The sequence below is a fragment of the Myodes glareolus genome, chromosome 6 (assembly GCF_982192425.1).
Source record: "Myodes glareolus chromosome 6, mMyoGla1.1, whole genome shotgun sequence".
NCBI classification, from domain to species: domain Eukaryota; kingdom Metazoa; phylum Chordata; class Mammalia; order Rodentia; family Cricetidae; genus Myodes; species Myodes glareolus.
The window spans coordinates 18,574,296-18,601,772 of NC_142031.1; the positions used below are offsets into that span (position 1 = coordinate 18,574,296).

A 27,477-nucleotide genomic window follows, 5' to 3' on the forward strand; every position below is an offset into this window, starting at 1 on the left:
TGCTCCAGCAACGGTGTTAATTCTGACATCCTGTCACTAAGCTTCCAGACCCTTAAACTCCCCCACAGCCCAGGGAGGCCTTGAACTTGACATGTCCCTCCCTCTTTGGCCTTCTGAATTCCTAGGATTCCAGGCCAGCCACACCAGGCATTTAAAACAAAGTCTCAGCCTTGCTCTCCTCGCTCACCAGGGAGCTTGCTCAGCATCTCCTAAGACTCAGAATCCACAAGCTGCTGGATTGGATGATGTGACTGTATGATAGAGTCATACCAGTACTGGAGATGCAGCTCCGTGTAGGACTCTTCTTGCCTAGCTTACCGGAGGCTCCGCCCCCCCCCCCCCCCCCCCGCACTTCAAGAAGCATAGAACAAAAGTGATCACTGAATCTCACAAAGTGAAAGAGACTTCCTCAAAATCATAATGCCAATGGTTCCCTCTCCTGAGTCCATAGCTTTTCCCTTCCTGTCCCAGGGTCTAGGAATACAAAAAAGAAAAAGCCTTTCCCCTTCCCACTCAGCCTCTGCCAGAGTGCACCAGCTGCGGGCACCACAGAATGAAACCTCAAACATTCTAAAGCCGATCCAAACACATTTCCTCTCTTGCGGAGGAAGAGCATCCTTGAAGGAAGATGCTAAATTGCCTTAATTATATTTCTTTCAAAGGCACAACGTACCCATCTGCTTTCTTGGTAGGGGGTGAGGATGCATACTGAGCACAAATATAAATCAGCCCAAATACAAACACAATTAGCAGGCCCGGCCTGCCCTGCTGTCTTGAAGAAGGGTGTAGGGTGCCGTTCAGTTTAGCTGAGCTGCTCGTCAGGGTTCCAGCTGGCTGACTTTTTTTTCTAACTGCATTCATTTAGTATGTGAAGGGGTGTATGAGCATGAGTGTGTGTGTGTGTGTGTGTGGTGTGTGTCCGAGTGTGGGGGTAAGGATGCATGTGTATGTGAGGGTAGGCATGCATGACCGTGTATGTGAGGGTAGGTATGAGCATGTGTGTGTATGTGTGTGTGTGTGTATTGTGTGTGGGGTGTATATGTGGGTGAGTGGGTGGGTGTGAATTAGTGCAACTGTGTGGGTACCATGGCGCATGTGAGGAGGCCAAAGAACAAGCCACAGGAGTTAGCTCTGTCCTTCCACCATGTGGGACCAGGAGATCGACCTCAGATAATCAAACTTAGAGGCAAAGGTCTGACCCACAGAGCCATCTTGCAGAACATGGAGCTGACTTTAGACAAGAAGTGAGGCATGGGTGCGGATCCCCATGCTGGGTCCGGGAGAGGTGACGAGAGCAGGGCCCTGGCCAGGGCAACAACAAGACGGGACAGTCATGGAGCCACTGGAACTCCAGGAAGACGGAAAATTCTAGAAGAGACTTTGAAATGGCAAAGTAGAAAAAGCACAGAAGACAGCTCAAACCCTGCCCCAGCCACTTCTTAGCTATGTGACCTTGGACACGATATATAAGTTTTCCCAGGTTTTCTGGGGACAGAGTGATAGATTGAAATGAGGAGTAGAGAGGGAATATGTACACAGTCCTTAACACCACGAGTGATTCTGGGTTTGGTTTGTTAATTATCCTCATCGACTTCTCGGCCCCTTCATGATCTTCCCCGGGCCTGAGCACACATTGACAGGTAGGGACCCCACCACAGGGCTGCACCACAGCCATCACTGACTCCCTGACCCTTAGGTGAGAAGGGAGGAGGCAATGTGGGACAAGCAAAGCAGCTGAAAGCAGCTGTGTCCCGGAAGGAAATATGCGCGACCTCGAGTAAGGGCCTCCATCTCCTCGGGACTCAGTTTCTCCATTTAGAATGAAAAGTCCAAAAGACGCTTCAGTTCCGGCCGCTGGTGCTACCTCAAGCTCCGATGCACGCAGTAGGGAGACAAGGCCCAGTATTCGCGTATGACTTAGAGCACGGGCGCTGGGACCAGGAAGAGATGGGCGGCGCAGCTGATGAGAGTGAGCCTCGGAACAACGTCTTTCCCTGCAGGCAGCGATGGGACTCTCCACGGCGATAGTGGCTTCTATTGTTTGAAACCCACTCTGCACTGTGTGGGGGATTTCACACATGTAAGATCTCCTATCCTTGTCGTGCCGCTGGAAATAAATGACCTCATTTTATACAAGAAGAAGCCTATTTGGAGAGGTTAAGTCTCTTGACATCGAGTCAAATAGTGAAAATGGAATTTGTATCCAGGTAGGTCTGGCTTTAAATCCCTGTGCTTGATGGAGATTGGATAAGTCTGAATTGGACCAATGTCATTTGCTGCAGTGGATTGAGATGTTACACTGGACCCCATCCATATGCACACTGACTACATGTTTATCAAGACTTCCTAGGGCTGGAGATGTAGCTTAGCTGGGAGAGCACTTGCCTAGCATGCATAAAGCCCTGGGTTCAACTCTCAGCACCTCATAAACCAGGTGTGCCTAGTATTCAGGCATCTGCACTAGCCTGCCCTTGAGGTCCTGTCAGGATGCCACCGTCCTCAGTTGCAGCCACTAAGACCAGCCCCTGTGCACATTCACTGCGTTCCCTTTTAACAGCTGAGCCTTTTCCACCTCTCATCTTTTCCTTCCCCCATCTGTTCCTTTCTCTCTCTCTGCTTCTCTGCCTGTCTCTTTCTCTCCCCCTCTCCCTCTCCCCCTCCCCCCCCCCCCCCCCTCTCTCTCTCTCTCTCTCTCTCGTGTCGTCCCCCCCCACATTTTCTCTCTCTGCTGCTCCTGTCTCTAGGACTCCCCAGGTCCCTTCCCCTTCCCCCTTTCTATGTCCCGTTCCCCTAATAAAAACCCTTCCATGTGAACTCTGTTCCATGGCGTCTTTCTCTAGCCTGCCACTTTTTAAAATTGCCACAGTGGTGGCGCATGCCTGTCACCAAGAACTCATAAAGTGGAGGCAGGAGGATCAAAAATGCAAGACCATCCTTGGCTACTTAGAGAGCTGGGAGCCAGCCTGGGCTGTTATGAGACCCCATCTCAATGTGTTTGTAACTCTGGCTGTCCTGGAATTGGCTGTGTAGATCAGCCTAGCCTTGGACGCAGAGATCCTTTCTTCCTACCTCCCAGCTGCTGGGATTAAAGGAGTACACTACCACACCCAGTAGGACAAATAAAACTTTTAATTAAAAATTTTATTTTTCCTTTTTTCCTTTTCAGAGGTTTTATTCATTCTAGTAACAGCATGGGGTTTAATGGGAATAAACAGGACAAGCATTTAAGATCATCTCTAGACACCTGGGCTCTCTTTGAAGTTATTTGCTTTTCCAGCCAGACGGATGGCTCAGCAGGTAAGGGCGCCTGCTGCCAAGTCTGACACCCTGAGTTTGATACCCAGGACCCACGTGGTGGAGGGCGAGACCATACACCCATAAATGTCCTCTAACCTCCACACACACCCATGCTCGAATCCACGCACGCACATAAAAATATGTGACATGTAATTTCAAAAAAAAAATTATTTGTTTTTCAGTAAAAATCACAGGATGCACTCTTTTGGAAGCTATGGGCACAGCAGTGAGTGCCAGCCCCCACAGACCGGGCATTCTTGTGAAACCACCCCGTGTCGTGATCCTCACCCCCTTCTTTGACTCTCACCCCCCCTTCAGGGTCTGCATCTGCTTCCGGTTTACTGTTTCACAGACGCCAGTGAAACTGTTAAAGATGGCGAAGCAATGAACACTCGCCACAGGGATGGGATCACACCAGCCTCCGCCATAACACAGTCTCTAAGACTTGGTGCAGTCGAAGGCCCAGGTCAGTGGTTACCTTCTCAGTGGCCCCTCCCAGGTCTACAAGAGATGCTTGCCTGTTGAGGTCTGGGCTGAAGGAACCATTTACTCAAGAGGGAGCTGGCAAAACTCTCTTTTGTTTGTGGGTTGGACTGAGGCACTTAATCGTTTGCTAGCTGGGAGACAGACTGGGGTCTTGCCATGTGAGCCTCTTTTAAAACATGGCTACTCCGTCATAGCATGCAAACTGAAAGGCGACAGGGCTTTTTCTTCATTTTTCCTAAAGCTGAGCTATGTCTTCTTCAGTCCTGTTAGACTACATAGTCAGGGCTGGAGGAGAATTGCCTAGCACGCAGGAAGCCTGTGGTCCACCCCAGCCCAGAATAAACTGGGTGTGATGGTCCATGCAAGCAACCCCAGCGCTCCGGAGGCAGCGGTAGGTGGATCTCTGAGATTGAGGCTAGCCTGGTTTGTGGAGTGTGTTCCAAGATAGTCAGGGCTACACAGAGAAACCTTCTCTTGAAATAATAATAATAATAATAATAATAATAATAATAATAATAATAATAATAATAAAGGAATTCAAGGTCATCCTCATTTCAGGTCATTGTGGATGGCATCCACGACACAGATAAACTGAGAATCACTCACCTTGCTTAATGTCTTACAGTCTCCGTGGCTAGCCAGCCTCAAAGATGCTCTTGGAAACTCAGTTGCTGCTTCTGACTGAAGGAGATGTTGTTTCCACTCACTGACGTTTGGTGAAAGTTTCACAGAGTCTCTGTGGAGAGCAGGGCTGACCTCACAGCAGTGGTGGAAGGGCTTGAGAGAGCAGGCCTGGGCCTCGGGCAGCACCGTCCGTTTGTGAAATGCTTGCGATAAAGGGAAAGAGAGGCTGATGAAGTGACTCAGCATGTAAAGGCCCTTGCCTGGAAAGCTGGGTGACCCGAATCTCATTCCCCGGATACAAGTAAAGGTGGAAGGAGAGGACGGACTCCACAGGGTGTGCTCTGATCTCCACAGGTATAGTGGGCATGGGTGGGCACACACTGATGATGGTGACAGTGACAGCAGATGGTCCAGCTTCATTCTGCAGCTAGGATAAAAATATTCTGACTAAAAGCAACTCAGGGGAGGACAGTATTTATCTGGCTTAGACTTCCAGGTCAGTCTAGCACTGAAGGAAGTCAGGGCAGGAGCTCAGGAGGCACCTGAATCTCTGTGGTTCACGCTTAACTACCTTTCTTGTACACGTAAGGACCACCTTCCTACCTAGGGAATGCTCCTGCCCACAGTGGGCTAGGAGCTTCCTACAGCAACTAATAATCAACACAATTCCCGACAGACATACCAGAGGCCAGTTCCTCTGATCTCGTCAGTTCCTCAATCGAGGCTTACCTCTCAGATGGTGTCTGTCATGTTGACTTTTAAAGCTCCTGGCAACAATAAATAAAATTTACAAAATAGCTCAAGGTATCTGCAAGAAGCATACACTGACGCAAAAATATCTGACATCTGATTTCATTTAAGCCCCAGGAACGGTAGCCGTCTGCTGGCTGTGGCCTTCATGAGTAACCGGCTTTTAGTGAGGTGACAGACAGCAGGCGGTGGACCCGGGTGACACTCCCACCTAGACTCTAGTGAGTCACGAGATTGAGCTGTATGAGAAGTGAAACCTCGGAGTGCTCTGAGAATCCCCAACGGCTCAGCGCGTTGAATAGGGCCAGATGTTTGGCCAAATGCGTGATGTCCTCCAGTGTGCACCCAGGAAAGGAAATCTTGTTTTCAAAGGAGCAGGAGGAGAGGAGGCACCGAAGGCACCAGAAGACCGCGCTCTCTGGTTCTTGGCAGCTTCAGGGGTAGCTTGAGCACGTGAAGCATGCAGCCTAAGTAATTTGCTTCTAAACTATTGTAGACTTCTTAGCTGCACCTTTCTGTGCCTTCACAGATGGCTTGTTCTCAGACTGGGGCTTCAGTAAGGAAGACAGCTGCCTGAGTGCTGCAAGCATGGGGAATGCGTTAGCCATGCAATTGTATTTATTGAGTGTATTGAGATTGATAGGCAAAACTTTTTGGGGGGAGGGTTCCAAACAGAAGGTTTCTCTGTCGCTTTGGACCTTGTCCTGGAACTAGCTCTTGTAGGCCAGACTGGCCTTGAACTCACAGAGATCCGCCTGCCTCTGCCTCCCGAGTGCTGGGATTAAAGGCTGTCCCACCACTGCCCAGCAGAGAGACGAGACTCTTAAGGGGAAAGAAAGAAGCAGGGACAGAGGGGGAGCCGTTGGCTCCCAGAAATGAGTCTAGGAACAGAGGATTTCAGGTGCCACTGGGCCCAGAGGCTGAGATTCTGTTTTCTCTACTTGAGTCATAAGACCTGAGTGAGAGATGGAGGTAGAGGAAGATGTTCCCAAAGGGAGACTAGGTCACTCATCAGAGGCAAGGGGGACAGACGCAAATGACAGCTGCCCCTTACTCACTTGTTCCCCTCGGTGCTGGGGTCACCTGAAATGGTACAAGAGGGTGAACACATGGACAGATGAAATTCAACAACAGTTTACTAACCAGACAACAGTCCCCAAGGGTTTTATTTGTTTGGGTTCCCCCAACTCCACCACTCACTTACCCACTGGATTACTGACCAAGTCTAGAATATTCCCAATTTGGCCCTCTGCATAACAGTTTTCTGGGTCTTGGTCTAAAAGAATGACTCTCATTGAGAGGTTCCACCTCAAGAATTTAGTTTAAGTTCAAATTTAGATCAGGCTGTGTGGTCCTGGTCAGGTGGCTTCCCGAGCCTCAGTTTCCTCATCTATATAATGGACGTGACAACAGTCTGTACCACAGGTTTTCTTTTGGGGATAATAAAAATGTTCTCAATCTCAAGAGTGGTAACAGTTATACAATTTTGCAAAAACAACCTTAAAAATCACTGAGTGGGGGCCTGGAGAGATGGTTCAATGGATAAGAGCACTGGCTACTCTCCCGAAGGTCCTGGGTTGAGTTCCCAGCACCCACATGGCAGCTCACTCCTGACTATAACTCCAGTTCCAGGGCTTCTGACACTCCCATACAGACACACATACAGGCAAAACACCAATGAACATAAAATTAAAGTAAATTATTTATGTTTAAAAAAAATCACTGAATCGTATACCTCAAGAGGCTAAATTCAGGGCTGCAGGCTATGGATGCAGCCCAGTGGCAAAGCGCTTATCTAGAATATCTGAGGCCCTGGGTTTGATCCCCAGCACCATTTTTGTTTTTTAATGAGGGCTAGTGAGGTAGCTTAGCAGGTTAGAGGTGTTTGTCACTGGGGTTCATGGCCCCAGACTCACATGGCGGAAGCAACAGTTGGCCTCTGACCGCCTTGCTTTGCTGCGTGTCTACCCTCAATAATAAGCAAATAAAAGCCATTTCTTTTGAAAAGTGAGAAAGAGTGGGTGCATTGTGAATTTTATGGCTTATTATCTCTCCTTTTCTCCCTTCTTCTAGGTGTCTTGATGGAGGTTCTCATGCTGCCCAATCTGGCCTTGGACCCCTGGTTCTCTTCCCTCACCTTCTGAGCGCCAGGAATAGGTGTGTGACCATGCCCAACCCATAAACCAATTAAAAGAAGAGAGAACTGGGACTGGAGAAATGGCTCAGCAGTTAAAAGCATGTGTTGTTCTTACAGCAGACCCACCTGGTGGTTCAGGACTCCCAATCCAGGGGAGCTGATGCTCTCTTCAGATCTCCTTGGGCATCAGACACACACATGGGTCACACATATACAGGTAGACAAAACATTCATACATAGAAAATAAAATATATAAATCTAAAAGAAAATGTTTTAAAAAGCCAGGAGTGGTGGCAAGTATCTGTCATCTCAGCACTAAGGAGACTGAGGCAGGAGGATTGCCACAAATTCAAGGCTGACCTGGGCTACAGGCCAGCCGGGGCCATACAGTAAGACTGTCTCAGGAAAAGCAGTAAGGCAATTGTAAGGGTAGAGGAGGCACCATGAAGAGAGTGATCGAGCCGCTGGCATAGAGCAGAAGCGTTCTTCATCCTCATTATCCCGTTGTTCTCATTACCATCATTATTAATTATTTCCCTTATCACCATGACAATCGTCTCTATCGTCCCCTCCGTCTTCACCATCATCATCACCTTCGTCATCATTGCTGTCATCCTTGTATCTTTCTCTCCATCATCATCTTTGTCTCCATCGTTATCGGCACTGTCTGGGGCAGGGGACACATCTGGACCAAGCTGTGAAGAGGAGCTGGGGCTGCTTCAGTGATACAGCTCTTGCCGGGCATATGTGAAGGCTTGGATTCCAGATCTAGTGTTGGGGGAAAAATAAAACTGCATGTATTAATTGACCTGTTATTTTATTTTCTCACATTACTTAGAATAGATGACATCTGGTGAGGAAGCGAAGTGAGGCTTCGTGCTGAAACTGCGCTATCTAAATAAAAATGTGGTACTTAAAAATAAACTTTATTTTCTTAAAATATTATCATGGCTGACAGGTTTGACTACACAAAAATAAGTGCTTCTGTATGGCAAATGACACCATAAACAGAGTCAAAACGACAAGATTAGGGGAGATACTTCTACATAAAACAAGGGGTGTAGAGCTGGGAAGCACACACCTTTAATCCCACCCAGCACTCTGGAGGGAGAGGCAGGAGGATCTCTGTGAGTTAGGGTCCAGCCTGGTCTACAGAACTAGTTCCAGTGCAGAGTGGTGGGAGAGATGGTCATCTTTGAACACTCTTGTGTTCTTCTGCAATTTTGAACTATGTTCAGTGTTTTTTGTTGTTGTTGTTTTGTTTTTGGTTTAGTTTGGTTTTGTGGTGCAGGGTTTCTCTATGTAGCCATGTCTGTCCTGGAACTCACTCCGTAGACCAGACTGACCTCAAACTCCACCTGCCTCTGCCTCCTGAGTGCTGGGATTAAAGGCGTGTGCTACCACCACCTGGCTCAATGTATTTTTTTATGATTTATTTTATTTAAGTGTATGTGTGTGGATGGACACACACATGTGCAGGTGCTCACGGGGGCCAGAAAAGGGTAACCGAGTACCTGAGTGGGAGTTACAGGCAGTGGAAGACAGCATGTGGGAGCTGGGAACAGAACTGGGGTCCCCCAGCAAGAACCCTTCAAATTCTCCAAATGCAAGGAGCCATTCTCTCCAGCCTGCAGTGGTTAGTTTGTTAGTTTGCTTTCTAAATACAAGAGTAGGAGCTGGGGAAATGACCCAGTTGGGAAGGTGCTTTCTGTGTAAGCATGAAGGCCCGAGTTCAATACCTAGCACTCAGGTAAAGGCTGGGACACACCTGTGATCACAACCCTGTGATCACAACGGGAGGACCCCTGGAGTTAACTGGCCAGCCAGCTTAGCTGAGTCGGCCAGCTCCAGGTTCAGAGAGAACCTGTCTCCAAGGATGGAATGTGGGAGAACAACGGAAAAAAAACCACTAAATATCAACCTCTGGCGCCAGCTACTGCAAGCACACACACACATGTGCACTTGCACATGCACATACATGCACACACACACACACATACACACAAAGTCTAAGATACATTCCCTGTCTGGTGTGTGAGAGGCGCTGGGTTCAGTCTTCAACACTCTGTTCACACTTGCGTGTACATGTGCACATGCGCACGTGCACGCACACACACACATTGTAGACTAAATAGGTAGATCTAACTATATCAGAAAGAGATCCATAATATATTGTTAAATGGAAAAGTACACCTTTCATAACAATAGGAATAGGTTTTTGTTTTTAGAGAGAGAAAGAAAAGCAAGGTGGATGTGGTTGTGCATACCTTCAATCCCATCACTCAGGAGGCAGAAACAGCAGGCAGAAATAGGCAAGTCTGTTTTACATAGAGAGCCCTAAGCCAGCCAGAGCTACACTGAAAAACCCCATCTCAAACAATGAAACAAAGCAAAAGAAAAAGCAGCAACAAAAATCCTGACGCCACACACACACATGCCTGCACACACATACACTTGTTTAGGCATTAACTTCTGTACCTGAAAAGATAGTTTTAAAAAATAAATTATTGAGGATGGAGAGATGGCTCAATGGTTTAGAGGACCCAGAAGACCTAGAAGAGAACCAAGGTTCAATTCCCAGCACCCACATGGCTCACACCCATCTGTTACTTCAGTTCCAGGGAATCCCACCTCCTTTTTGGCCTTGGAGAGCACAAGGTTTGCAGGTGACGCATACACATACATGCAGGCAAAACACTCACACATATAAAGTTTCAAAATCTAAAAATAACTCAATAAAATAAGCAAATAAATAAATTGCTGGGGCTGAAGATGTAGCCCAGTTGATAGAGTACTTTCTCAGCATGCACAAAGCCTTCAACAAACAAGGTGTAGCAATTCACGCCTATAATTCTAGCCCAGGATGAGGGAAGAGAGGCAAAAGGGCTAAGAGTCTGAGGTCATCTTCATCTACACAGCAAGTTTCAGGCTAGCCTGGGCTGCATGAGACCTTGTCTCAAAATTAATTATTGGTTTGGGGCTCGCTTTTGTTTTGTCTCAGTGCTGCATTGATTTTGAGGTAGCTCTGGTCTAGAGACTCCACGTCAACTCTCAGCCTCGGCTGTGGTAGGGAGAGTGTCTCATCTTCCTGTGGTAGGAAGAGTGTCTCATCTTCCTGATACCTACTGCGGCAGGATGAACACTTCAGGTTCTGTGACTTTGGCTACCAGACTTGGCCCCTCCTCACACGGGGAAATGGGCACAGACTGTGGAGGGATCTTCCCTTCGCGGGGGGACGACTCTACTGGCTCCCTCAGCTGAGCCACAAGCAGGAGTCTGCCATCTTGAAGCTCAAAAGCCGCAGCCAATGCTCCAGGCCCAGCTGATAAAAATAACCCTCTGAGTCCCCAGGGGGCACAGGCAGCACCCCGTCCTGCTCTTCGCACCTCAGGTGGGATCCGCCAGGCACAGTCACTAATTATTTCAGAAAGAACTGCGACTGCACTCGCCACCCTGACAGCTGAGGCTACAAATGCCCAGTTGGCTGATTTTAATTATTTTTTTTCATGGGAACTGTTGTACCTGTCAATCACAGGCTATTCTGCACGTTGTCTAGTGGTGAGTCTATCTCCGGGAGAGAGGACTGTACCTCGTCCTGGCCCTCAGGTCGCTCCCAGGGACAGTCTGGAGGAAGGAGGATCGCCCAGAACAAGCCGCTCCTCAGCTCTGGTTCGCCAACTCATGGAAGAGTTGACAGGCGGGGAGGAGGGAGGGCCTGGGCTTGCACCCGGGCTCTGTACTTCTTGGTCCATGCTGTGGAGCGAGGTCATGAGACCTGCTTCCAATTAATTCATCCTGGCCACTAGTCGTGAATTGGAAACATCATCCTGTAGCCTCAGAGGGAATAGTCAGGAGAAACTGAGACTCGGGGAGCCGCAGCCACTTCTGGAAGGTACACAGCAAGTCTCTGCCAAATGAGACCTTAAAGACTATGGCAAAGGGTGTCACCTCTGTGCTCTCCTCTCAGGTGCCAGAGACACCCGGAGGCTGCTGTCCTCCAGTGACACTCGAAGCAGGCCTGACTGGTGCCCGGCTAACCTGTGGTTCCCTGAGCCTCCAGCACTTCCTCCCCAGTGCATGAGGTCTGTGGGTCAGCCTCACTATTCGAGGTTCACAAGACGAGTCTGAAAGTCAGCTCTGCTGGAAAAAGAGGGATGAGATGTGAAGTCCAGAGCTAGGGAGCAGAAGGAATTTTCTTTTTGCCCAGTGTGTTGATTAAGCTACTGCCTTGACACAGCCTAGAGTCACCTGGAAAGCTAATGGAAGTTAATGGAAGGATCAGCTAGGTCAGGTTGACTTGTGGGCGTCTCTCTGTGGGACTGTCTTGGTTGTGAACGGAAGTGGGAAGACCCAGGCACTGTGGGTGGCACCACTCCCTAGGCTGGAAGCAGAAGGGTGTCGTGTGCATGTGTCTTGATATGTACAGGAAAGGAGAAGAGAAGCAAGCAGAGATGCAAGATGCATTTCGTTCTGCTCCGAACTGTGTGTGGTGTGATTAACGACTTCGTGCTCCTGCCACTGTGACAGACACTCTAGCCAGGAGCGATACGCTGAAGAAGCCTGTCTTAGGATTTCTATTGCTGTGAAGAGACACCATGATCATGGCAACTCTTCTAAAGAAAAATATTCAATTGAAGGGACTCATTTACAGTTCAGATGTTCAGTCCATTATCATCATGGCAGGGACATGGCGGCATGGCGGCATGCGGGCAGATGTGGTGCTGAAGGAGTAGCTGAGAGTCCTACATCTTGCAGGCAACAGGAAATCAACTGAGACACTGGGCAGTATCCTGAGCATAGGAAACCTCAAAGCCCACCCCACAGTGACACACTTCCTCCCACATGGCCATACCCACTCCAACAAAGACGCACCTCCTAATATGAGATTATGGGGGTCAGTTACATTCAGACATCCACAACGCCCTTTCTCCCTGAAGTTGCTTCTCATCTGGGCATTTTATCACAGCAGCGGAACGAAACTGGAACCCAGGAACGACTCTGAGCCCTCAGGAGCTCCACTTCAAAATCCGGTCATTCTCAAAGCCCCATCATCAGATGGTTCCCAACTCCTGTGAAGCAGCTTCAGTCCAAGGCGGGCCCGTAGGCAGCTCATGCAGCTTGTCTGAGAACACAGAGAGGCTGGGGAACTAGACCCACTAGCCTCACTGTTGGGAGTAAAGTCCCCGCTCTGCTCTGTGACCTTGAACTGGCTGCTTTACAAATCAGTAATTCCATTTCCTACATGAAAACTGAGATGACAGAATCTACCGACAGGCTGCTGATTTAAGTGAGAGAGTGTACGTCCGTGATCTACCAGGTTCCAGGCCCACCCTGGGCCTCTGTGACCTTGCCAGCTGATGACAGAGAACCACTGGTTATTTTCATGTTTCCCTACCTAGAATGCAAACTCATTGTAGGGAAGGATCGTGTCTGTTTTATGCTTTGCACAAAACAGACACTAAAATAAAGATATAAATTAAAGCATAGGGCTGTGCTTGTAGCTCAGTTGGTAGCATGCGTAAGACTCTGGGTTTGAACCAAGCATTAAAATTCCTGGAAACTATCTGATCATCTCTGAGGACGTGGAAGTCCCTTAATAACAAAAACAGCTACAGGTAGTTTTGCTTAGTAGCCACTGGCACCTCGTAGGTGCCTACTAGCCATAAGGACTTGTGTGTGTGTGTGTGTGTGTGTGTGTGTGTGTGTGCACTTGTGTGTTGGGGATAGAACCCAGGGTCTCTTCATGAGTTATGTTCCTGGCACAGGAGACTGAACTTTCAGCTAGGAATGTTAATATCCTTGCTCATGACTCTTCTCCCTCCACCTTTAGCTTTCTCTTTACTGTTGTGTATCAGACTGAGTCCCACTATGACCTGGAACTTACTATGTAGCCCAGGTTAGCCTCAAACTCACAGCTATCCTCCTGTGACACTTCCAAATGCTTTTTTTCCAGGCATGAGCCATCACAACTCCTAGCTCTCTCTCTCTCTCTCTCTGACTTCCGCCTGGTGTTTTAACCCAGACAGAAAAGAAAAAAGAAAAAGCACATCTGAGTCCTGAGACTCCTGCCTTCAGAGCACAAGCTGTCTTCTAACTCTTTCCCTGAGCAGACAGGAAAGCTTTCTCCTTACCACCTGCTGGCCTTTCCTAACTAGTATAGCTTTTCATTTCCTCCTTCCTTCCTTCTTTCCTTCCTTTCTTGCTTCCTTGCTTCCTTCCTTCCTTCTTCCTTCCTTCCTTCCTTCCTCCTTTCTTCCTTCCCTTCTTCCTTTTTTCCTTCCTTCCTTCCCTCCTTTTTTTTCCTCCTTCCTTCTCCTCCTGCCACACATACCAGAAGAAATTGTTTCTAGCAATGTCTTTCTTTCCCTCCTGACCAATTACTTAGCTGGGCATCCTATAAAACAAAGTTTACAGTGCTAAATCGTTTCCATGGCAACCGCACACCCAGAATCTCTGCCTTTAAAGCAATCATATCTTCTTCTTGTTTTTTTTTTAACCATTACAAAGTCAAGCTTGCTAAAAAGTAACTCTTATTTAAAGTACTGAGACAGACAGAACCTAACAAGGTTTGCAAAGGGGGATAAAATGATTGCACCAGCCAAGGATCCCTGGGTAGAGCAGAGAAGATTCCTGGAGGAAAAACAAAAGTCCTCTGTACATCAGTCACAGCTATTCACATTTTGCTGAAGCCATTTCAGTCTGCATAAGAAACCCAGTGAATTGTAAATATGATGGGGAGCCCTCCTTTTAGGAGCACTGCCCCCCCCCCCCGCATTCTGGACACAGTCTCGTCTCAGCACTTCGTGTCCACAGACCGCCTCACCTCCTTTAACCCTGATTGCATCCTTACAGCCGCTGAGGGCCTGTGCGCCTGAGAAAACTGATTTGGTCCTCAATTAGCTCCTCTGAGCTGTAGCATTCAGGCCAGGCTCCTAACAGCAGCACCAGCTGTCCCTGCTGCAAGGAGGAGGCCACAGTCTGTTGGGCCGATCATTAACTCAAGCTTCGGAGGCTGGCCCATCCCTCCCTCACATATCACTGAGGACCAGGAGGGAAGCTAGTGCCCTTAGGAAATTGCAAGGGTAAGATTTGAACCCATGAAGATACTCCTTTCTCTTAGTCCATTTAATCTTCTGTAACAACATGCCATAGGCTGGATGGATTATAAATAACAGAGATGTAAGCCCCACAGCTCCTAGTCTGCAAAGTCCAAGACCAAGGCCTTGGCAGACTGGCTGTCTGGGGCTACCTGGCTTCCTAGTCCACAGACGGCCTTTCTGGCCTTTCTGACTGTGTCCTCGAATGGGGGAGGGACAAGGGAGTTTCTGTCAAGCCTCTTTTACAAAGTTTTTTGTTTATTTTTAATATATTCTATTTGTTTTAAATTATTTGTTTATTTTATTAGTGCTGTGTGAGACTGTCAGGTCCCCTGGAACTAGAGTCACAGACAGTTGTGAGCTGCCACGTGGTTGCTGGGAACTGAACCCGGGTCCTCTGGAAGAGCAGACAGTGCTCTTAACTGATGAGCCATCTCTCCGGGCCTCTGTCAAGTCTCTTTTACAAAAGGCAACAATTCCACTCATGAGGGCCCTATCCCTACAAGGTAATCACTTCCCAAAGACCACATCTCATGCCTGAGGCTCTAGGCTCCATCTCCAGCACTATGGATGCACTATGGATAACCCCCAGCATGCACAGGTAAGGGCGGGTGTGGAGGTCAGAGGACAACACAGCCAGTTCCCTCCTTCTACCATGGGACCCAGGGATTGAACTCAGGTCTTCGGATTTGTGTGAGAAATTCTTTTACCTGCTCAGCCATCTCACCAGCCTGAGAACAAAGTCTGACCTAAGAATTTAGGGGGCACACAAACATTCTAATGGAAGCAGCCCCAAAGCATTCAGTTGGCACACTGCCTTCAAGAAATGCTACCAGAGGGAATGGAGGAAGGCAGTCTCTTTCCTCACTGGGCGTCTGGCAGGCTCTGTGCTGGGCCGGGGACCCACGTACATGGCTACCAGGCCCATTGTAGTGCGTTCCTAAATCGAGCTGGCACATCTTTCGAACAGTTGAGGGCAGCACCTTTATTTTCTCTCCCATATCCCTGGTCCTGGCAACAGGGTATGTTTGTTGGATGTGCACAAGGTCATCTAAGGAACTGTGCCCCAGAAAGAGTGGGGCCTGGGGAGCCCCAGGTTTTTCAAATTTAAAAAGTCTATAGACTAGTCAATGTTCAGATGGCCTGGGTTGTGTACGGTGGGGAAGGGTGGCGTGAGCCTGGGAAAGGAGATGCCATCCTGGAGGCAGAAAAATAGAAATGCGACTGAATGTGTTCTGTGTATGTGCATGTGGGCATGCGTGTGAAGGACATTCGTCGGTGTCTCCCTCAATTGCTCTCTGCCTTATTTTGGAGACAGGCTTTCTCACTGAGCCTGGAGTTTGGTAATTCAGTTAGCCTGACTAGCCAGCAAGCCCCGAGCCCCTCCTGTCTCCATCCATCAGCACTGGGGGTTACAGGTGTCTTGGGGTTACTGGGGTTATGCTGCCTTGCTGGGCTGGGGATCAACTCAGGCCTTCCTGTGTTTCTTTGTTTGTTTTATTGTGGTAAGAACTTTACCAACTCTCTCACCCCCATGCATCTCTCTCTCTTTTTCAAATTACATTTAGTGTTTGTGCACATGTGTCCATGACTCACATGGGCCTTTGTACCAGGGCATGCTTGTGGAGATCAAAAGACAACTTGCAGGAGTCAGTTCCATCCACCGTGTAAGTTTCAAGGGCTGAACTTGGCTTGGCAGCAAGCACTGTTACCCACTGAGCCCTCTCTGGATCCCGCACGTGTTTATCATTGGCCATACAATGATGTCATAATCTCCAAGACTGGTCCATTACGGGGATGTGGGATTACAGAAGGGACACACAGCTCTGCTGTAGCAGTTTCAAGGCCTCCCTGCAAGGATACAGGCCTTCATCAGCTCAACCTCCCTCCTCTTGTGTCCCTGGCTACTTCAGGGACCCAAGTAAACCAAGTAAAGTTGCTCTCTGAGCAGGTAATCTGCTCGCCCACGAGGGCCACAGAGTGACAGCCTGTCTCAAAAGCCAAGCAGGAAAACAAAAAAGGAAAGAGAAGGAGAAAATGGGTGTGTTTCTGTGACACCTCAGTGAGAACAGTGAAGTGTCGGCCTCCACCCAGAACGACTGAGCAGAAGGCTGGCAGCAGCGGCAATGACACCCTCCCCTTCTCACAGAAATCAAATGTGAGTCAGGCAGAGGTGGGGATGCACACTTTTAATTCCGGAATCCCAGCACTTGGGAATCAGAGGCAGGAGGATCTCTAAGTTTGAGCCCAGATTGGTCTATAGAGAGAGTTCTAGGATGGCCAAAGCTATACAGAGAAACCTGTTGGGAGCCACCTGGAGGCACAGGTGGTCCTGCAGTTTGGAGGTAGCCATGTGGGGCTGAGCAACCCTGCCTGCACCCTTGCCTGCACATGCTCAGACCAGCAGAATGGCATTAACCAATCAGGACAGCGTTCAAGCCGCTCCACCGTTTAAAAGCAGCTGCCTCGGGGCCCAACGCTCTCTCTAAGCTTTCTCTCGTCCCTGCTCTATCGTCCCTTCCCCCAATTTTCCTCAAGGGAATGCTCCAAATAAAGATGTGACCAGAGAAGGAATTCTCGTTTTTGGTGGGGTTCATTCCTGCTGGACAGGATGGCGCCCCGCAACTGGTGCTCGAAACTCCGGGACGCTGAGGGACCCTGACAACTACGCCGGGGGACCCTGAGAAAGCCCGGGAGAAAAAGCCAAGATCAGACACCAGCACAGAGAGCCTTGAATTTCAGAACTCTGAGAACATGGAGCGGTGAGTGACGTCGGTTGAAATCCCCAGAAAGGGGAGGAAAAGAAATGTAAAAAGGAATTTCAAAGGATAGGCCTAAATAGAAAAGAAAATACAAAAAAAAAAATCAAAGTTAAGGTATCTGAAAGAAGGTACAAAAAGCAACGGGGAAGAAAAATCCCTTAAGTTCAGTGCAGGTGGAGCTGAGAAAAAGCGAGGTTTACGGTTGGGAGATCCGCGGCTTCCTCCGTGCGTACTCGCTGATAGAGACTGGAGGCAACAGTCTCGTAGGGAGGCAAACTTGATCACTGCCTTCCCTGTTCTTAAAGAGCCACAGAGCTTTTGGAGGTGATTTTCGCCTAATTTTGATAAGAGAGCTCAGTCTCTGGCTCTCACGTACAAAAAACTTTAATTTTTGACTGAGAAAGACAAGCTGCTTGATCGTGCTGAGAGTGCTGGCGGCAGCCGGCCCGCCTTTGAGCGGTAATGCCTGATTAAAAACACGGAAGTGGGCCAGGCACGGTGGTGCACACCTGTAATCCCAGCTACTCAGGAGGGAGACGCAAAATTGCACTCTCCAGTGCTAGCTCGTTCGGGAGGCATGGCCATGCTAACCAGTTGCTGGCGGGAAATTTGCTGGAGTCCTCAGAGGCCTGCGAATAGCCAGGTCGCGGGCAGGCTAAAGTCCGTGTGACATCAGAGGCTATATGTCCCGGCCTTCTGGCGGGGCTATGGTTTTTGGAAGGCTTTTTCAGCACCTGAGCGGACTCGCCTGACTGAGGCGGAAGCTGCGTGGTGAGCAGCGGCGCCATAGAAGGCAAAGAGGAGCTGAATCGGCTCTGCGGAAAAACTGTGTTTCCATAGCAACATGGGCGAGCGGGGAGGTGAGTTCCCAGAGAACGGGGCTCTGCGCGCGGGCGGACCGGGCAGGAGAAGCCCCTCCACGGGTGGGCGGATGCCCCCCCTCGCCGGAGCTTGGAAAAGGCTCACAGCGGTGCGAGTTCATTGCCTGAGGTGAAACGGCGAGCCCGCCCACGGCCCGGGGCGGAGCCATGCCTTCGGGCCATGCGGAGCGCGCCATAATGGGCTTCAGAGGCGGAGCCGCCTCCGCTGCTGCCGCCCTCAGCCAAGGTCGCCAAGAATTTAGTCAGATAAAAACATTTATCCCCCAAACATCGCCCCTTTGTCAGCAGGAAGTAGCCAGATGATCGACGTCCATTCTCCCTTAAAGAACTGGTCGTGATTATCATAATAAAGGCATGTTTACCTGGTTACCGTATCCTAGGTAACAAAGAAAGGCGGACCTTTTGCCTGAGGCACCTGGTGAGATAAACAATGCTACCTAGAGGTTTTTCCATCTGAATAGGGGAGCTGGAGAGATGGCTCAATGGTTAAGAGCATTGCCTGCTCTTCCAAAGGTCATGAGTTCAATTCCCAGTGACAACTGCTTTGGTTTTTAAACAATAGAGGGGGACTACACTACCAGTGACAGCTTCCCCCAGAGAAAGGATTTCTCTTGCATTCTTTACACTTAATTTTTAATTCAAAATTTTGCTGGTACAGGCAAACAAGATTTGCTTTTTGAAACAGAGACCTGCAGATCTCTAAGTTCAAAACCAGCCTACTTCCAGTACTGATTGTGCTGAATTTTTACACTGAGAGTTTTTAATACTCTTAAATGTTAATTTGGGAGGAGAGTTTTGTTTATGTTTTTCTAGGAATGCTGACATACATCTGGATGCCAGCGAGACCGACCAGAGAGATAAAGAAGACGACCCAGTGGATGCTGAGTGTCCTGCTGTGGAAGATTCATGCGGAGACAGCAGAGATGACCTTCTGGGCGGTGCCAAGAGCAGCTGTTTCACACCATCGACTTGAGCAACACCCTGTGCAACCTCTTATCTCTTAACAATTTTCTGACTGACTCTATTCTGCCTTTCTCCCTCCTTGGGGATGGGTGGGAGCAGAGATATCCTTGGCATGCTGCGTCCAGGTGGAAGTGCGGTATGTCTTTGATTGGTGTGCTACCTGCTAGCCCAAGTGAGGTGGGGACCAGATTGGAAAATAGTTTTGCCTTATTGCTCTTAAAGACAATAATTAGGGGGAGATGTTGGGAGCCACCTGGAGGCACAGGTGGTCCTGCAGTTTGGAGGTAGCCATGTGGGGCTGAGCAACCCTGCCTGCACCCTTGCCTGCACATGCTCAGACCAGCAGAATGGCATTAACCAATCAGGACAGCGTTCAAGCCGCTCCACCGTTTAAAAGCAGCTGCCTCGGGGCCCAACGCTCTCTCTAAGCTTTCTCTCGTCCCTGCTCTATCGTCCCTTCCCCCAATTTTCCTCAAGGGAATGCTCCAAATAAAGATGTGACCAGAGAAGGAATTCTCGTTTTTGGTGGGGTTCATTCCTGCTGGACAGGATGGCGCCCCGCAGAAACCCTCTCTAAGGGGGAAGAAAGAAAGAAAGAAAGAAAGGAAGGAAGGAAGGAAGGAAGGAAGGAAGGAAGAAAGGAAGAAAGGAAGAAAGGAAGAAAGGAAGAAAGGAAGAAAGGAAGAAAGGAAGAAAGGCCAGGTACACACCTTCAATCCCACTTGGGAAGCAGAGACTGGCTATGAGTTCAAGGTCAGCCAGATCTACAGAGTGAGTTCCAGGACAACTTTAAAAAAAGAAAGAAAAAGAGAAAAAAATAAAAAGAAATCAAATGTGGGGACTTAACTGAGTTAGAAGAAAAACTCCTAGATTCCTGAAGTTGGGTGGCTAAGATGACATTGAGAACTGAAATGAGGGTGTCTTAGAGTTTCTATGCTGTGAAGAGACACCATGACCATGACAACTCTTACAAAGGAAAACATTTAATTGGGGCTCACTTACAGTTCAGAGGTTTAGTCCATTATCATCATGGTAGGAAGTAAGGCAGGATGCATGCAGACATGGTGCTGGAGAAGGAGCTGAGAGTTCTACATCTTGAGCCTGCAAGTACCAGGAAGTGGTTGAGACACTGGGTGTGACTTGAGCATATATGAGCCCTCAAAGTTCACCTCCACAGTGACATACTTCCTCCAACAAGGCCACAACTACTCCAATAAAACCACACCTCCTAATAATGCCATTCCTCCTAATAATACTACTCCCTATAAGTTTATGGGGGTCAACTGCAGCTAGCACTGTCCCCAAGGAAAGGATTTGAGTTGAAATTATCAGTCTAAAGGAAAGGCATAATGGCTCATGCATTTAATCCCAGCAATCAAGAGACAGAAAGGCAGGAGGATCTCTGTGACTTTGAGGCCAGTTTGGACTATGTAGTGAGTTCCAAGACAGTCAGTGTTATGTAGAGAGACCCTATCTCAAATAAAATAAAAATTTAGGGGGCTGGAGAGATGGCTCAGAGGTTAAGAGCATTGCCTGCTCTTCCAAAGGTCCTGAGTTCAATTCCCAGCAACCGCATGGTGGCTCACAACCATCTGTAATGAGGTCTGGTGCCCTCTTCTGGACTGAAGAAAGAATACTGTATATATAATAAGCAAATAAATAAATATTTAAAAAATAAAATAAAAATTTAACAACAAAAAAAAATTATCGATCTATCTGTGTGGTTATATGTATGTAGGAGTGTACATACCATGGTGCATGTGTGCCCATCAAAGAGCAACTTTCAAGAGAAAGTTGGTTCTCTCCCTCCATCATGTAGGTCCCAGGTATTGAATTCATGTTGTCAGGATTGATAGAAAGCACCCTCGCCTTCTAAGCTATTGACCCAGTGCAAGAGCTAGCTTTACAATGATGCTGGGATAATGGAACTTAAAGCCAATGCTCAACACCGGAGAAAATGAAGAAGGGGAGATTCTGGGTGGTTTTATGTCAACATAAGCTGGAGTCACCTGATAGTAGGGAACCTCAGTTGTCTCTACAAAATCAAACTATGGCATTTTCTTAATTAGTGATTGATGGGGGTGGGTCAGGCCCATTGTGGGTGGTGCCATCCCTGGGCTGGTGGTCCTGGGTTCTATAAGAAGGCAATAGGGGCAAGCCAGTAAGCAGCGCTCCTCCATGGCCTCTGCATCAGCACCTGCCTCCAGGTTCCTACCCTGCCTGACTTCCTGACCAGACTTCCTACAATGTGGAAGTATAAGCCAAATAAACTCTTTCCTCCCCAACTTGCTTGTGAATATAGTGTTTCATCGCAGCAACAGAAACCCTAAGACAGGGAGTCACGAATTCCTTTCTGTCACGAATCCCTCCTAAAGTTCACTCTGTCCAGTGGACTGCTGACCCACTGAAGACCACAGTTTAAACAGATGTGGTACTGGGTGTGAAGAATCACACCGGTAACCCCAGCCCTTGGGAGGCTGAGGCAGGAGGATTGCTTTGAACTTGAGGGTAGCCTAGAGAATTCCCGGTCACCTTGAACTATAAAATTTGATCTTGTCTACGAATAGATTGAGACTTCACGGTGGCAGTACTCATACCCTGTTCTCCCCTAGGCGGTAGGTTCAGGGTTCTACTAGTGTGCTCTAAACAGTAATGGGCAGTCATATGCACTTCTCTTGTGTGACAGTGTATTTTACAATTATCTCAAGTTGAAAAAAATCAAATAGCCAGGTGTAGTGACAAATACCTTTAGTCCCAGCATTTGGAAAGCAGAGGCAAGTAAATCTCTGTGAGTTTGGCAGCCTGGTCTACACAGCTTGGTCCAGGCCAGCCAGGGCCACATAGTAAGGCCCTGTCTTAAAAGAAAATGGCAGGGCCGGACCATGGTGGCGCACGCCTTTAATCCCAGCACTCGGGAGGCAAAGGTAGGCGGATCTCTGTGAGTTTAAGGCCAGCCTGGTCTACAGAGCAAGTTCCAGGACACAGGACAGCTACGGCTGTTGCACAGAGAAGAATCCCTGTCTCAAAAAAACAAAAAAAGAAAAAGAAAAGGAAAGAAAAGAAAAAAGAAAGGAAAATGGCAGGGGTCAGGGGAAGTCGGCTCAATGGGGAGATGAATCGATGGTTACAAACAATTGCTGAGTTTGGGTCCCAGCTCCATGAATATTCCACATCTTGAACCTCTGAGAGCACAGGTACAGGGTTCGGTCCCCGGACCTTCCTTCTAAAGACCCAGCAAACAGATGCAGCATGGGGCTGTCCCCACCCCGGCTCATGGTCCCCTCCCAGATCTGTTTCTATTTATGTGAAATGGGCCTCTCCACGGTCCCTTCTGGTTGTAAAAGCGAGGAAATCTGTAGAAGTCTTTGCCACAGCAAGGAGAATAAGAATCCGGGTCTGACAGCCCGTGGGAACACCTCCCCACTCAGCAGCAGAAATGTATTTCTGTCTTGACATCTACAATGGAAACTTAATTGCTGATAAGTGGCTGACAACTGGTAGATGTGATTTGGGAGCTAAATCTATAACAGGCTCCGGGAGCTCCTACAGAATGTCAGGCTCCCAGGAAGGGAAGGGGGAACCTACATTTTAGGGCACAGGGCATCAGCTTGATTAGGGCATCTTGGGACCAGGGATGGCAGACCAGCTCTCTACATCCCCTCAGCAAGAAGTGGGAGCAGAGACAACAAGTGCCGCTTGCAGGCCACTTCTAGCCAGGCACTGTACTGATTGCTCTCAAGGTCGTGTAGTAACGCAGACAGCACTGTGGTGAGACTCAGCGAGGGCCGCGGCTTGTTGAGGGCTTACCGTGTGGCGGGCTCTCTCCTGAGCATGTGATGGAAAACCCGGCTCTAGTTCTCATGACTGAGTAACACAGATATGATCATACCGATTGCAGCAGAGAAACCAAAGCACCGTTGATTGCCCAAGTCAAATAGTTGTGGCTGGAGAGATGGCTCCAGAGTTAACAGGGCGTGCTGCTCTTACAGGGGGTCAAGGTTCAATCTCTAGCACCCACATTGGGTGCCTCACAATGCCTGTGACTTGAACCCCAGGGGATCAGAAGCTCTCTAGCTCTCTTCTGACCTCCACAGATATATTCACATACATGGCTAGCCGTGTGCGCGCATGTGCGCACACACACACACACACTAGCACATATATATAAATAAAAATAAATCTTTTTTTTAAAATAAATCTTTTTAAAAATGATTAATGTGTGGTGGATCTGGGACCCAACCAAGCAGTTTGGTCCCAGAGTCCACACTCTCGCCTCCACCAGTTCACGCTCTCACCTCCTCCACTCCACGCTCTCGCCTCCTCCACTCCACGCTCTCATCTCACGGGGTCACCCTGAGAGGCTGTTATTTCATCTTAATGATGGTGACCAAGACTCGGGTATCAAACGATGTCCTTAAAGGTTGCATAGCATGGATGCGGCAGAGACAGGATCCAGCTGAAGGTTTATGCATGCTCAAAGCCCCTGCTGCCCACCGTCAGTCCAGACTGCCTCCTTTTGTGGATCTGTGGCCAGCTCTGCAAGGAGCCACTGACACAGAACTGAAAGATGTCCTCTCAGGCAGGATACATCTGTCCTAGCAGTGGAGCTGTCCCTGATTCCCTGTTACCTCAGGCAAGTGCTCCCCAGTCCCCTTTGTGAACAAGATGTTAGGTGAGCCCTCTGGTCATGGCCAGGCCACACTCAGCGACACAGGATGAGGACAGAAGGCCTTGATTGCTTCTGGCTCCAAGGACAGAGGTCTCCAGGATGGAGTTGCCTGGAAGCTTAGATTCAAACCCCTGCTTGGGGCTGGAGGGATAGGGTGATTGCCTTGAATGCACAGCACCCCAAGTACAATCTCCAGGGCTGCAAACCAAACCACAAAAACCTAAAACACCCCCTTTCCATATCTGATCCCCTCACCTTTTTTTGGAGACAGGATCTCAAGTAGCTCAGGCTGGCCTTGGACTACTCTGATCTTCCTGGTTCTACCTCTCGAGTGCTGGGACTGTAGGTGTGCACTACTACACCTGGCAAGGACAGGGACGCTGTGGGGGTGGGGGGCTTTCACTAGTGTCTGTGGCACAATGACTACTACAGGTGTGCAGTCATGACAGAGGACAGAAGAGTTTTTTGTTGTTGTTTTTTTTTCTCACAATTCTACTAGAGGCCAGAAGCCCTCCTGCGTGGAGTTAAGGAACGGTACGTAGACTTCCCACAAGTGTCTGTTTCCCAGTCTGTTCACCTACACAAACTCACCAGACCAGACTGTGAGCACCCCCCAAGGGCATAAGAGCCAGGATTGTGATCGCCTGACTTCAAATCCCAGCTCAGACCTTGTCCATGTGAGCAACTTCCTTTCTCTTCTTGGGCCCCCCTCTTTCCCTCATCTGTGAAATGGGAACAAAAATAACACCTACTCCCTCCACTATGTGGTCATAGTTCATGTACTGTTGCCTGCAAAGTGCTTAGAACAGTGGCTGGGGCGGGGAGGCAACAGAATAAATCTGGCTGCTGTCCTTCACAGACCTTGTGTCCCCCACACGTGACACAGAAAATGCTGGCAGGAACAGGTGACTTGCACAGTCTCCCTGTTGTCCCCTTTGGGATGGTGAGAGGCTGGAGCAGAGGAAGCCAGGGAACAGAAGTGCAGGGGCCAGCAGCACAAGCTCATTGACCTCTGCCAGAGACCTGGCCGGCACTGTGTGACCCTGCCTCTTCCCAGCAGCAGGTCGGCCCCTCTGTCCAGCCTCAGCTGTCCCCTCTGGGTGTTCCCTAATTAGCTTTTGTCTAAAAGCAGAGAACTTACAGCAGTCCTCCTGCCTCAGCCTCCTGAATGCTGGGATTAGAAACATGAGTCTCCACACCTGGGTCTTTTTTTTTTTTCAAATTAGGAAATGGAGACCTAAAGAAAATTTAAAATCTTAAATAAATTAGGAGACAGACAGAGCCAAGATCTGAACACAGGCTGGCCTCGCTCTAGAAGTTAGGTCTGAGTATCGTGGAGCCTGAGGCTGTTTGGAGACTATGTTAACCAGCTTCTGCCACTATAATAAAACACGTGATGCAAAAAAGAGATTTCCTTATTGTTGTTTTTAAGACAGGGTTTCTCTGTGTAGCCTGGGCTGTTCTGGAACTCCCTCTGTAGATCAGGCTGGCCTCAAACTCAAGAGATCTGCCTGCCTCTGCCTCCTGAGTGCTGGAATTAAGGGCGTGTGCCACCACCGCCATGCCTGGCTGAAAGAGATTTCTTCAGCTCCCAGTTTTGAAGATTCAAAATTCAAGATGAGATGATTCCATTTGGTCTCTGGAGAAGGTACCACGGAATATCAAGGCAGAATAAGTGGTCACCCTGGGAACCAAGGAACCGAGTGGGGCAGGAGCCAGGTTTGCCCCTTCGGAGAGAACCTCCCAGCAGAGGCATTCTCATCCTTTCCCAAAGCAAAGACCCACCGAGCCCGCCACCGCCCCACCTTACCTGCTCTTACTCAAGAACTCTGTCATTCTTCAATGGTCCCAACCTTGATCATCTTTAAGAGAGGCAGGGGCTCCAGCCCTCGAGAATCTGAGGCAGGAGGATTGCTGTGTCTCTGAGGCCAGCCTAGAGTGTAAAACGCTATTTCAAAACAAAACAAGAGAGCAGGAAGGAAAGGGAAAGGAATTGAGGGGGAGGAAGGAGGGAGGGAGACAGAGAGCGTGCCAGCTAATAGAGCACTGGCTTAGCATGTATAAGGTTCTGCATTCAAACTGCAGCACCAAAAATTATTTTGAAGTGATACATATACATATACATATACATACATGCATACACACACACACACACACACACACACACACAGATAGATTTGGAGGCTAGAGAGAAGGCTCATTCAGTAAAACGCTTGCTACACTAGCTTACGGACCAGAGTTTGAGTCCCCAGGACCCATTTGAAAAGCTAGACAGGGTAGTGTACCCCAGCCCGGGTTAGGGCAGACAGTGAGCCCTGGTTAGCTGATGGGGAGGAGAGAGGCAGAAACGCCACCCCAAACTGAACTCTGGTCTGAAAGCCAACACTCCTCCTCGGGAACTGCTTTCCTCCTCTCAAAGGTCAGTCCTTCTGCAGGAAGAAATTGGTATTCTGCATGTGTGTGCCTGTGTCCCCGCTCACTACCGCTTTCAGCCCTATTTGCTGGGAGATAACAGCTCCTGTCTTGCTGTGCCAAAGCAGCTTTGCCCTCCTCTCCCTGTACTGCATTACAAAGCTCCCTTAATGAGGAGACATAAAAAGGTGCCCTGCCACAAGCTCTGTTTCCACTTCACCTTGTCTGCCTAGAGCTGTGTGTCAGGCTGCCTTGTCCCTTCCCTGCCTGCCACTGTCTGCCGAGCGTGACAGTACAGGAAGCGCGATGAGGTTCTGTACGGGTTTTCGTGAGGAAGCCCCTGCCGCACCGAGGATGCAATCACGATGCTCCAAAGATGGATCTGCCCTGCTCCAGCACTGAAGGAAGCCAAGGCCACTGAAAGCCGTGCCCCTGCTGCAGGCAACTTACAGGTGACAAGGAAGGAAGAGTAGGTGGACAAGCCGCTGATTTGCTAACTTGACACACAACAAGGCGCATCAACAGGTGCAAATTAACCTGATTCCCAAGCCACCACCCTCAAAGCCACCGTGAGACAGAACCGATACAGTCAGGCTAGGTGGTGAGGAGCTGGCCATAACCTCTCTTTGATCTGCCTCTTTGGAGCTGCCAGCATAGGGAAGGATCTGGAAACTAAACCCACCATGTTTTACAACTTTCCACTTTGGCTAACATTTCTGGCCCAGCCCTCCCAGAGGAGAAAGGAGCTGGGTTGCTGAGGACTGTCTAGACTTCCAGCCTTTAGGCTGAAAAATCACACGTCTCAAATGCAAGTCCTACATTTAGTTTGGGGGTAATGCAATTTAGGGGCTAGCAAGATGACTCAGTGGGTAAAGTCTTGCCGCCAAGATTAATGACACCAAGACCCCAAGACCGGGCTCAGTTCTGAGATCCACGTGGCACGAAGGAAAGAACCAAGTCCTGGAGAGAATCCTCCCCACGCATGCCATGGTGTGTGCCCCCGACACACGCATACAGACAAATGTTAAGAGAAGTTTTAAGACAATACAGGTCAGGAGTTGGTGAGACGGTTCAGCAGGTAAAAGCACTTGCTATGCAAACCGGAGCCCAGTCCGCAGGCACTACCCTGAGTTCAGTCTCCAGAATCCATGGAAGGCATCAACCAACTGCCCCAGATACACACTCTGCCTCATCACACACACATACACAGGCACGCCCCCCTCTGCATTACAAACTTTCCACACCAATAATAATAATAAATGAATAAATTTAAGGAGACCAGAAAGGTGACTCAGCAGTTAAGAGACTGGCTGCTTTTCTGGAAGACCAGGATTTGATTCTCATCCCCCACATGGCTGCTCACCTTACTCTCTAACTATAGTTCCAGAGGATGCAACAC

General features: G+C 48.9%; 1 protein-coding gene, 1 long non-coding RNA gene and 1 pseudogene across 2 annotated transcripts; 2 read left to right on the forward strand and 1 right to left on the reverse strand.

Annotated features, from left to right (window-relative positions):
• Positions 1-339: 339 nt before the first annotated feature.
• LOC146894115 (uncharacterized) lies at positions 340-20,104 on the reverse strand. Its single transcript, XM_087907013.1, has 3 exons — positions 20,000-20,104; positions 4,390-8,062; positions 340-2,107 (listed from the first exon to the last, which is right to left on the reverse strand). The coding sequence occupies exons 2-3, from the start codon at positions 4,825-4,827 to the stop codon at positions 1,181-1,183; spliced, it is 1,365 nt and encodes a 454-aa protein (XP_087763139.1). The 5' UTR covers positions 4,828-8,062; positions 20,000-20,104; the 3' UTR covers positions 340-1,180.
• On the forward strand, positions 18,014-18,119 carry LOC148121664 (Nuclear RNase P; annotated as a pseudogene).
• LOC148121665 (uncharacterized) lies at positions 18,240-19,510 on the forward strand. Its single transcript, XR_015738054.1, has 2 exons — positions 18,240-19,122; positions 19,175-19,510. It is a non-coding gene; the product is annotated as an uncharacterized LOC148121665 (long non-coding RNA).
• Positions 20,105-27,477: the final 7,373 nt, after the last annotated feature.

Excerpts from the sequence above, each read along its gene's own strand:
- LOC146894115 (XM_087907013.1), bottom strand. The coding sequence starts at position 4,827 with ATGAAGCTGGACCATCTGCTGTCACTGTCACCATCATCAGTGTGTGCC. Across the intron at positions 2,108-4,389 it reads ACTGTAAGACATTAAGCAAG|CGGCACGACAAGGATAGGAG; the intron begins GTGAGTGATTCT and ends ATTTATTTCCAG.